This window comes from Microcebus murinus, chromosome 4 (genome assembly GCF_040939455.1).
Source record: "Microcebus murinus isolate Inina chromosome 4, M.murinus_Inina_mat1.0, whole genome shotgun sequence".
Lineage (NCBI taxonomy): Eukaryota > Metazoa > Chordata > Mammalia > Primates > Cheirogaleidae > Microcebus > Microcebus murinus.
This window is the reverse complement of record NC_134107.1, coordinates 89629246-89641427: the sequence shown is the minus strand read 5'-3', so window position 1 is coordinate 89641427 and position 12182 is coordinate 89629246. Positions and strand designations below refer to the sequence as shown.

The following is a 12182-nucleotide window of genomic DNA, read 5'->3' as shown; positions in this document are numbered from 1 at the left end:
TGGATAGAAATAGGCTATTTTTTTTTTTTGCCACCCGATAGGTGTTGAATAAAATATTTCAGGAACTTAGTGATACACACTGAACTCAGTCTGGAGAAAATTCAAGAGGTTGAGGATCAGAGGGAAGGCTCTGGTGAGTTTCAGCATGGGGAGGAGAGCCAGGAAGCACGGTGGCCACAGTGTGAAATCTGAGAAAGGAAGTCACCGCGCAGCATTGAGACAGGCTTACAGTTTAAGTTACCCCCCCCCCTGAGTAAATGTAGGAGGAGAATTCTAAGTTAGTTTTCAGAATGGAATGTGATAGAGTATTTCATTTGAATTCCCCAGTCAATTATTTGTCACTTATTAGAATATTTGAAGAGAGAAAAAAAGCACAGTTAACAATTTCCAGATGCTCTATCTGGGTTATTTAATTTACTTTGTAGATAAAAATAGATCTGATTTAACTTTCCTTATAATTCTTTAAACCATTAGATTTTTGCCTATGGAATTAAAATGAAAGTTGCATTTTTTTTTTTTTTTTTTTTTTTGAGACAGAGTCTCACTTTGTTGTCCAGGCTAGAGTGAGTGCCGTGGCGTCAGCCTAGCTCACAGCAACCTCAAACTCCTGGGCTCAAGCGATCCTCCTGCCTCAGCCTCCCGAGTAGCTGGGACTACAGGCATGCGCCACCATGCCCAGCTAATTTTTTATATATATATCAGTTGGCCAATTAATTTCTTTCTATTTATAGTAGAGACGGGGTCTCGCTCTTGCTCAGGCTGGTTTTGAACTCCTGACCTTGAGCAATCCGCCCGCCTCGGCCTCCCAAGAGCTAGGATTACAGGCGTGAGCCACAGCGCCCGGCCGAAAGTTGCATTTTTATTTAAGAGAAAATCACTATAGTTAGCTGTATTTTGCTTTTAGATTAGTAGATTCTAACTATCAAATTAGAGCAAATGTCCTTTATGGAAATGTCGAGATACTAAGTATTTTTGACTTTGCAGGCCAAATCTTCTCTGTCAATAGTTACAACTCTGCTGTTGTAGTGCAAAAGCAGCTATAGGTATATGTAAACGAATGAGCATGCCTGTGTTCCAATAAAACTTTATAGACACTGAAATCTGAATTTCATATAATTTTCATGTGTCACAAAATATTCTTCCTATGATTTGTAAAAAAAAAAAAAAGAAAAGAAAAAAGAAAGTTAAAAAGTTCTTAAATCATGGTCTATACAAAAACAGATGGGAAGCTGGATTTGGTTTGCTGAACCCTGTGTTAAAGGATTTAAGAATCCGTCATATTCTTTCAAGGGTCAGTGGCGTGGCTTTCTCAGCTGTTGAGAATTTTGATGTGACCCTACAGAGGTCTTATTTTGATGTAATGAAGGGATTTTCTGACACATCTGAAAAACTTTCAGCAGTGGTTCTCAAATTAGCACGCATCATAATCATCTGGAAGTCTTGTTAAAACACAGATTGCAGGACCCCCTCCCCAGGTTTCTCATTCGGTAGGTCTGTGTGGGGCCCTAGAATTTGCATTTCTAACAGGTGAGGCTTGATGCTGATATTTTGGGACCACACTTTGAGAATCACTGATGTCAAGAGATGAGAGCACCCAACCGACACTGTGGGAATAACAGTTACTTCTTTTACTCGGTGTCCTGAGAGTAACTACTGACTTTTCTACATGGATGGTTTCTTTGAGACCTTTGAAATTTGAATGGTTCAAAGACAAAAGAGAATTGAAACCAAATTCATAACTTTCCTGTCTATTGTAGTATTTTTCCTCCATCATTTTCTAGCCGTTTTAAACACTTAAAAACTAGAGATTGTTTTACAACAGTGTCAGGGAAAGAAATGTTCCTAGGAGAAATATAAATGAAGGAATATATATATATATAATATATATATTATATAATATATAATATATATTATAATATAATATATAATATATATAATATAATTATATAATATATAATATAATTATATAATATAATATATAATATATTATAATATATAATATAATTATAATATATAATATAATTATATAATATATATTATATATAATATATATTATAATATAATATATAATATAATTATATAATATATTATATAATTATATTATATATAATATATATATTAGATATATATCATTTAAAAAATAGTATATAGCCAGTAACTTTGGCATTCCATCTTCCTCCTCTATTACATCATCCTTTACTTTGCTTTTACTATCTGTGTTTGTATCTACAAGCAATAGAATGTCTAGTTTTGCTCACATATGAACTTCATAAAAATAGTTTTATTAGATACACATGCACATCCATTCATTGATGACTATAGCTGCGGTTCATTCATTTTCACTGCTGTGAGGGTATTCATTTTATGTATATACTACAATTTATCAATTCTCCTGATGATGGACATTTGGATTGTTTCCAATATTTTAAAAAAATGTTATAAGCAATATAGCCACAAAATATTCTTGTCTTTCTAGTGAATATGAGCAATAATATTTCTATAGCAGAGGCCTAGGGAGGGAAATTATTGAGTTATAGGGTATGTACATTTTCAACTTTACTACATAGCCGTCAAATTGTTTCCCAGAGTTAGGATATAGCCACATCTTCACTACATGATATCACTAGACTTTTCAATTTCTGCCAATTTGATAGGTATGAGATAGTATCTTATTGTGCTTTTAATTTGCATTTTCTTGATTACTAATGTGGTTGAGAATTCTTATATTTATGGGTATTTGGTGTCTCCTCTTCTTTGACATGACTGTTTTGGTTTTTGCCTATTTTCTATTTGTTTGTTTATCTTGATCTAATTGATTCAGAAAATTTCCTTATATTGTAGTTACTAATCTTTTGACGTTTAAGTGTTTTTTTTTTTTGTTTTGTTTTTTTTTTTTTTTTGAGACAGAGTCTCGCTTTGTTGCCCAGGCTAGAGTGAGTGCCGTGGCGTCAGCCTAGCTCACAGCAACCTCAAACTCCTGGGCTCGAGTGATCCTTCTGCCTCAGCCTCCCTGGTAGCTGGGACTACAGGCACGTGCCACCATGCCCGGCTAATTTTTTATATATATATCAGTTGGCCAATTGATTTCTTTCTATTTATAGTAGAGACGGGGTCTCGCTCTTGCTCAGGCTGGTTTTGAACTCCTGACCTTGAGCAATCCGCCCGCCTCGGCCTCCCAAGAGCTAGGATTATAGGCGTGAGCCACAGCGCCCGGCCTCGTTTAAGTGTTTTATAGATGTCGTAACCTCACCTTTTCATGATATTTTTGTTGGGTAAAAGTTTTTGATTTTGTTTGAACTTAATTTATTAATCTTTCTTTTTATGATTTGTGGGAATGGTTTTCTTGTGTGTATTGTTTAAGAAATTCTCCTCTCACTTGAGGTCATGAAGATCTTCTCCTATATTTTCTCCTAAATGTTTTGGGTTTTATTTTCTTTTAAAAGTTTGGTTATTTTTACATTTAAATCTTTAGTCCAGGCTAGGCTCAGTGGCTCACACTTGTAATCCTAGCTCTTTGGGAGGCCAAAACGGGAGGATTGCTTGAGGCCAAGAGTTTGAGAAAAGCAAGAGCAAGAGCAAGATCCCATCTCTACAAAAAATAGAAAAATTAGCCAAGTGTGGTGGTGTGTGTCTGTAGTCCCAGTTACTTGGGAGATTGAAGCAGAAGGATTGCTTGAGCCCAGGAGTTTGAGGCTGTTGTGAGCTATGTTGATGCCACTGCACTCTAGCCCAGATGACAGAGCAAGACCCTATCTCCAAAAAAAAAAAAAAGGAAAGAAATGGGGGGGGGAGGAATCTTTAGTCCAGCTAGAAATAACTTTTGTGTATGATATGAAGTATGGATCCAATTTTACTTTTTTCTATATAGATGACTAGTTATCTCAATATTTTAACAATTCATCCTTTTCCTACTGATTGTATCACCACTTCTTTCATATATCTCTCTCTGTTCTGTTAAACTCTCTGTTCTGTTCCATTGGTCAATGTGCCTATCCCTGTGTCAGTACCATTCTTTCTTAATTACTACAGCCTTAGCTTTGTAACAAGTCTTGATATATAGTCAAGCTTTCTTTAAAAGTTTCTCCACCATGCTTTTATAATAAACTCCTGACTAGTTTTGGCCCTTCGTTCTACATATATTTTAGAATTAGTTTATATTTTATGGAAAAAATCTTTGGGAACTTTTTGTTGGAAACATGGTAATTGATGAATGTGGGAAGAAATTATATCTGTATAATATTAAGCATTTCCAATCACGAATATATCTTTCCATTTATTGAAGTCTTCCTTAAAACCTTATAGTAAAGTTGTTTAAATTTTTGCATTAAGATCATATATTTCTTCTGTTAGATGTATTTATCAAGAATCTTATTTTTTGCTGTCTTTTTAAGAGTTACATTTGAAAGGTATTTGTGCCTGGTATGGAGAAATGCAGTTGATTTTTGTTTGCTGACTTTAAATTGAGGAATCTTGTTTAATTTTTATTGTTTTTTAGTAATTTGCAGAATCTACTGGACTTTCTATATAGTCATCTTCTGCAAATAAGTTTTTAGCCTTTCTTCCCAATCCATATAACTTTTATTATCTTACTGAGTTGACTGGCTGGAACTTCCAGTGCAATGTTGAACATAAGTAGTGTCTCATTTCTGATTTAAGAGGAATGCTTCTAATATATCTAACATTTTGCCACTAAATATATTCTAGGTTTTTGGCACCTGGCCTTTATTAGACTAATGAAACTACCTTTTATATATTAATACATATACCTTTATAAGAGTTTAAAAAAAATAAAAGGAGGTTTTAAACTGATTAAATACTATTTCTGTGTATATTGAGATAATCATGCATAAGTGCTTAAAAAAATTAACACTGAACTAGATTTTTTTAATGTTTTTTTTTTTTTTGAGACAGAGTCTTGCTTTGTTGCCCAGGCTAGAGTGAGTGCCATGGTGTCAGCCTAGCTCACAGCAACCTCAAACTCCTGGGCTCAAGCAATCCTGCTGCCTCAGCCTCCTGAGTAGCTGGGACTACAGGCATGCGCCACCATGCCCGGCTAATTTTTTCTATATATATTAGTTGGCCAATTAATTTCTTTCTATTTATAGTAGAGACGGAGTCTCGCTCTTGCTCAGGCTGGTTTTGAACTCCTGACCTTGAGCAATCCGCCCGCCTCGGCCTCCCAAGAGCTAGGATTACAGGCGTGAGCCACCGCACCCGGCCTAATGTTAAATCATGTTTTCATTCCTGAAAAAACTTGATATATGTCCTAACCTACGGCTTAGTGCTCCAGAAATCCTGAGCCACCTGTATTGGAACATCCAGCCCATCTGATTTGTATGTGTCTCCCCTCTGCAGTTGTTACTGACGTCAACCAAAGTACTGTAGTCTAATCTCATGGCACCACCTAGTGGCAAACTTTGGAAATTTCTGACTTACCTCTTCTCCTCCTCTCTTTCCTTCTTAGGGATTTGCAAATAAGCAGTTTCCTCGGTTATCATTGCTAACTCCACCTTTACTCCTATTCTCTTTCTTGTGTTTTACATTTATCCACTTTTCTACCCATCCTCCTTTCTCGTGCTGTTCTAAATTTTCTCAGTATATCCATGAGAATCATTCTCTTTTTCTTCTTTTGCTCTTTCTCTCCGTTTTTATTCCTTTATGAGTCTAAATCTACGTCAGTCATGGTTAATTGTGGTGAGAGTAGTAATAGCGACTAAGGAAAAAAATACAGCTACATTTTGAGATGAAATTTGATACAATTAAGTGCCAGTTCTGTTAACCTTGCAAATACTTAAAATTTCCTTTAAAATTAATCATCTTCTAATTAATTCTGCCTAGTTCAACATCAAGCTCATGCATTAAAAAAATAAAACTGTTGATAAATATCATTGTTTCTGTGTTCCTCTACTGCTGCTTTTGACAAATTAGGAGTTTCTACTGTATTTTACTGCAAAGACTCAGTTTTTCATTATGGGTTAAACTGCCTAGAAACTGGACTACCATCTGTAACATGGTTTGCATGGAAACAGCCCACCACAGCTGCCCTCTTAATATGTAACCCATTTATAAGACAAAGACTGCCAGTAACTATATTTCCAATCTCTTTACCCATGAGGATAGAAAATACCATAAGCAGCATTGTCCCCAGTCACAGAACGGACTCATGGCTAAACTTGGCCAGCTTAACAATTTCTTTGATAATTATGACTTTGTTTTTGGTAAATCTGAGGGCTACACCTGCGAATGGCAGGTGAGTCAGCTGAAGAGGACAGACCAGGGACAGTGGGGCTGAAATTCATCTCTAACCACTGCAGCACCAATATGGCTGCAGAGGACATACTTTTCATTGTTTGTTTATTTGTTTGTTTGTCTTAACCCATCCTAATCTCTTAGGAGGCAAGTATCAAGAATTTGCTTATTAAAACACAGCAACCCTAGCACTCTGGGAGGCCAAGGTGGGTGGATCCTTTGAGCTCAGGAGTTCAAGACCAGCCTGAGCAAGAGCAAGACCCTGACTCTACTAAAAATTAGAAAAAAATTAGCTGGAAAACTAAAAATATACATAGATTTAAAAAAATAGCCGAGCATGGTGGCACATGCCTATAGTCCCAGCTACTCGGGAGGCTGAGGTAAGAGGATCGCCTGAGCCCAGGAGTTTGAGATTGCTGTGAGCTAGGCTGATGCCACGACACTCTAGCCTGGGCAACAGAGTGAGACCCTGTCTCAAAAAAAATAAAAAAATAAAAAATAAATAAATAAAACACAGCAACTATTGATTTCAGAGTAGGCACTACGAAGTCTTTTGGGTCCATTAGCCTGGTTGGTGACTGAAATAAACTTTAACAGGGACTAGATCAATCAAGAGAGAACTTCAAATTAAATATGAAATCTGGTAATCAGCATTGCTCTGACATGCAGTTCTGATGTTTACAGCTTGAGATCTACTTTTCTTGTGAAACCGACTTGTTTGTGTAGAGAAGCTGCAACTATTAGAATTCTAGCATCAATTTATAAGGGAGATTTCAAGTTATTCTTATTTCTAATTCTAATAGTGGAATTTCAAAGGTGGATTGGGGGAAAAAAAAAAGAAGAAGAAGTTAAAGATTAGGAAAATTAGTTTGGCAACTTGGTTACCCAGCAGGCCCTACAATAATCCAGGGTGACAAGGGTGTTCCTGGCATTCCGAACTGCTGGGCAGGCAGCCACCCTTCCCATTTGGCTTCCTTCCGTGTTCTTCTGCTAAATGCTTTCTAACCTCTTGATGTCTCTTTTGAAAGGTGGGGACCCAAACTGTACGCGCTGTTCCAGATGCGATCATGCCAAAGCAGTATAAAGCAGATGTAACAGTCGGGAAGAAGGCTCCCTCCCTCACTAGGTAGGTACAGCTGGCGGCGGTGGCCAGGCCTAGCCCACCTTCCCATGCGCTCTGCCACACCCTCCACGGCCAGGATGCTGGGGGGAACCCTATGAACCCCGAATCTGCTCATCCACACGCCAGGACCTTTCCTCAAAGGGGCTGACCGAGAGCAACCTGTACCATTACAGCCTCTGGTTCCAACCCTCCAGGTTCTTTCTCGGTAGTTTGCACCTCTTAAGTTCTTTGCCAATCGAAAATATGGTCCTCCAATTTAATAATTTTAAAGCCAGCTAGAGTTTATTAAAATAAGATTCTACCTGTAATCTCGGTGAACTGGTTGGATGTGCTACTTTAGAACATTCTCTTACCTTTGTGAAAGAAGCCACTCGATGAGCAGTGACACTAAGAGAATCACAGCGCAAACTCACACACATGACACTTGTGTCCTGCTGGGAGGTTCTTTTTATTAAAAAAAAAATCAGATTTACTTAAAAATGAAGTCGTGTACATGCATAGAAGAATTAAAGAACTGGTTCATAAGGCAGGTGAATATAGCATTATGTGTTGACCTCAATACTATTTTTAAATAACTTTTTTTAACTACCCCATTGCCACAATAACAGACTGTTTTAAAATTCTTTGGTTTCTTTGGAAGAGACTATTTGATCCATCTCATTTCTAAATAAAATCACACCAATGCAGTTTTATCTTGTAGATCTTGAATGGTATATTTGTGTTCCTCCAAATTGCTGTGTGAATATATTTGAGATAATACTTTAAGATGTGGAATAAATGTCCATTATAGCAATATTATTTTTTAGATTTTTTTTCATGTGACATAAAAAATGGTCCTATTAAGGTGGGGAAATGTTCACTTAAGTTGGGAAAGTTTTAGAAACAATTTGCCTCTTTGGCCTTGAAGTTTAGAGTGCTCTGAAATGCATTTAAGGTCATGCAAGAATCTCTCTGACATTTCATGACATGCGAAAGCACTTTTCATTGTTTCAAAATCCACTTGAAGGGCTATGACACATCCATCATCATTCGCTCTCACTTGTTTTGAAAGGAGTGTACCTGATTGAAAATTCATAGAATCCAGCTAGCTTCATTCCTAATATTTGAGCTAAAATCCTTGGTTAAAGTACATTCTTAATTTTCCATAGATTGCCACAAACAATACTCTTCTTAGCCATTTGTCCTTAAACCATTTCTTCCAGTGTAGAAATTCATTCATGTGACTCTTTCCATTTTGTTTGTTGATTAGTAAAATTTCCCGAATTAAAATTTGCCTAATGGTTCACAGTTTTTCCTCCCTGACTTTCACCTATTAAAGTTCTTGCTTTTTAGAGCAAACCCTTTGAGTGAGTTTGGCCCTGAGCTATTGTCGTCAGAAGTAGGCGAAGGAAGTTTCTGCATGACTCACCAGAAAAAGTCAAGGTCGAACGGCAGAAAGAGATTTTGAATTATCCAGAGATAAATTTATGAAGGGATCAAGAGAGTTGGCAATTGCCACATACCTCCAGCTTGAAATGTCACATAGTTGGCAGCCTTGGAAGAACTGCTGGGCCCCTCCAGAGTTGATGATGATGTTATTGACCCAAGAAAAATGACAGTGACTTCTGAATGGTTTTCTGGTCCTTCTGCCACTGTCCTCAGGGTTTCTCCACAGCACTGTCATCTGTCTTCCTTGTGACTAGGGGACCTGTGGGATTACGGTGGCAAGGAGTTGGAGGTGACCTCTAAAACCACGTCCGAGATAGAGCTGACAGGTTTCTTCAGGGATAGGGGACCCTGGGACCTCAGGACCAGACTGTCTGCAAATCACTGATCAGCCCCAAAGGTCAGCACAGTCTAGTTTGTGCAGACCCACGGGCTTCTCGCCCTCAACGTCCAGGCTCTGGGCTGATTTTAGCTGAGGAGGCCAGGCGAGACCCGTCCTGCAGTCCTCTCTCCTGCATCCCCGGAGAGGTGCCCGAGGTGGGTCGCACCACCTGGAGTAAACACCGTGATCTCGTTCCTGGGGCACACGCACCCCTCAGGCTGCTCAGCTGTTTCTCCTGGGACTCAGGTCACATAGGTTTAGGTGACAGTGACATGAAAGGGGGAGTGTTTGCACCACGATCTTACATCCACATGATTATTCTGGAGCAGAACATTGCAAAATCGACTATGTTCCATTCCTTTTTGAGGCTAAAAATAATTCCAGCCAGGCTGGGCTCAGAGCGTAGAGTCTGGGGATCCACCTTTATTTTGGTGCAATCGGTACATCGTCACGTTTCCTCAGCGGCGTTCCATTCCCCTTCGTAATTCAATAACAAACTCAACCGTGACTAAATGTTAACTTAACCACAACTAAGTGTAAAGTGTGGAAAGATGTTCGGAGTCATGCCTTTTTCAACGCCATTAGTTGAGTTTGTTTCTTTCCTGCCTGACATTCCTGTTCTCTTCTGTGTCTTCACGCAGGTCCCTGGCAGCTGACATACGGAGAGCTTTAGAATATATAGGACAGACCAAGACATTCCTGGTGTTCTGACTGTGTATCTCCCCCAAAGCCTGGACTCTCAGCTGCAACGGGGCGGACAGTATTCCCTGAACCAGGGCTCTTGCCGATGGTTCTCTCCTCATCTCAGTTGACCGCCGGTTTTCCCTTTCTCACTATTCTGTCTCCCTCCAAACCCTACTCGATCGTCTTTCCTAAAGACAGACCTTAGCAAGAAGGGCCAGGATTCGGGACTTGCGCATCGCACCCTGCAGTCCCAAGCCGGCCTCTATTGCACCCCGTCTTCAAGGCATCATCCCCCAATCAGATGCCGGAAGGTATCAGCTTCTGAAAACCCAATTCTTTTTTTTTCTTTTTTCTGCATGACTAGCTTGTAAGAAGGAGTCTATGGAGAGAATTTCCAAGAATTTTCCATTTTTTTCAAAAAATGTATGTGACTTATTTTTGGCTTTTAACCGAGAGCAAACTCCGTGGTATACAGCTGTGTTTTTCCATGCACCCATCCGTGGAATCTGCAGAAATCAAGGCAACATTCCCTTTCCTGTCTGGGCTGTTTGTATAATTGTATATAAATGTAGCAATAAATATATTCTACCATGAGTCTGAGATCGACTTTCCACTTGATTCTGCACCCTGGTGGTAGGCAGTGAATAACGATTCTCAAGGAATTGCCCTACTGACCTGTGGGGCTTGCCTGCCCCATCTCAGGTTCTAATGTTCTCTGATTTCACACAGCTTTACTTTGGAGTTGGCCAGTGTTTGGAGAAAGAGTGTAGAGGAGAGTACAGTGGCAGAGCTGGGATGTGAAATGGCATTATTAATTCATGAGATGGCGCTCGTTCTGGCACTTGGCGGTGGTTTGAATGTCCAAGGACTGAAGCTTTGAGGATTAGGTGACAGTTTGCGACACAAAGTTGGCTGTTTTAATATCACTGTTATATCCTTTAAGTATGTATTGTGCTGCAATTATGTGACAGGTGCTTGCTGGGCCCAAAGTTACACCTTAAAGATTTTCAGAAAAACCACATGAAATATGCCGACATGACATAGAATTTTCTACCTGTCGCTGAAATTTTTCAAGGGTACTAAGTAAGTCTATTTGCTGTAGAGACCACCTCCTCCTACAGGGGACACATAAGCAAATAATCTGTTATGAGGCAGATATAACACTGTCTAATATCAAGGAATATTTATTCTCAAATTAGTCTCTCATAAATTTATGTGAAATCATTGGTTATCAGGCATTTTTATAACTTAGAAGATAACCATGTGCTTTGTTGTGCTTTCTTATCAAATTGCTGTTTCTCAGGCCTCTCCTTGATTATAAGTGAAAGTTGGTATAAAATCATTCAGTCCTAAGACCTGGGAATGCAATGGAGCCAGAAGCCGGAATATTCTATGGCAGGGATTTTGCTGTCCTAGAAAGAGTAGTACCTTTTTTGTATATTAAAAAAATATATAGGTGGGTTGCGGTGGTTCACGCCTGTAATCCTAGCACTCTGGGAGGCTGAGGCGGGTGGATCACTCAAGGTCAGGAGTTCGAAACCAGCCTGAGCAAGAGTGAGACCCCCGACTCTACTAAAAATAGAAAGAAATTAATTGGCCAACTAAAAATATATAGAAAAAATTAGCCAGGCATGGTGGCACATGCCTGTAGTCCCAGCTACTTGGGAGGCTGAGGCAGAAAGATTGCTTGAGCCCAGGACTTTGAGGTTGCTGTGAGCTAGGCTGATGCCATGGCACTCTGGCCAGGGCAAGAGAGTGAGACTCTGTTCCAGTCTCTCTCTATATATACAGACTGGAAGGGGATTAAGGAAATTATCTTGCTGAGCCCTTTGAACCACTGAGCAGATAACTCTATGAATGATTGTGCCACATCTGTTTTACTTTCGCCTTTCAATAGATCCATCAGAGGACACAAGGCTCCAGGTCAAAAGACGAGGCACAGTGTGGGCGCTGCTGTCCACAGCAAACTTACACGCGGTGCCACTGGGCACCCCTTTTCTGCAGATAGCTGTTTTGGCCAGGACTGATGGTACAAAGGGAAATTATTAGGAAAGATATGGGACGATTTATCAGTTGCTTCTGTTTACAGGGCAATTAAGAGATGATCCCAATTAGAGATCATGCTGTAGAATCAATCAAAAGATCATTTTAGTTTATGGATCTGTGGAGGATGGAGGATTTTCAGCCCGTGGGCGTTAAAACCTGGGCATGGGTTTCAGCTCTGCCACTGATTAGTGGTTGGATCTTAGACAAGTCATTCCAACTCTCAGGGCCTCTGATTCCTCTGCTGTAAAATGAGGTATTTAGACTAGATGATTT

General features: G+C 39.2%; 1 protein-coding gene across 1 annotated transcript in view; it reads left to right on the top strand.

Moving 5' to 3' along the window:
• Positions 1 to 7371, top strand: part of RDX (radixin) — a 73696-nt gene extending 66325 nt beyond the window's left edge. The window contains exon 15 of the mRNA XM_012773755.3: positions 7278 to 7371. Coding sequence (XP_012629209.1) covers positions 7278 to 7344 — 67 coding nt within the window. The 3' untranslated portion in view covers positions 7345 to 7371. The remainder of the gene's footprint in view (positions 1 to 7277) is intronic.
• Positions 7372 to 12182: the final 4811 nt, after the last annotated feature.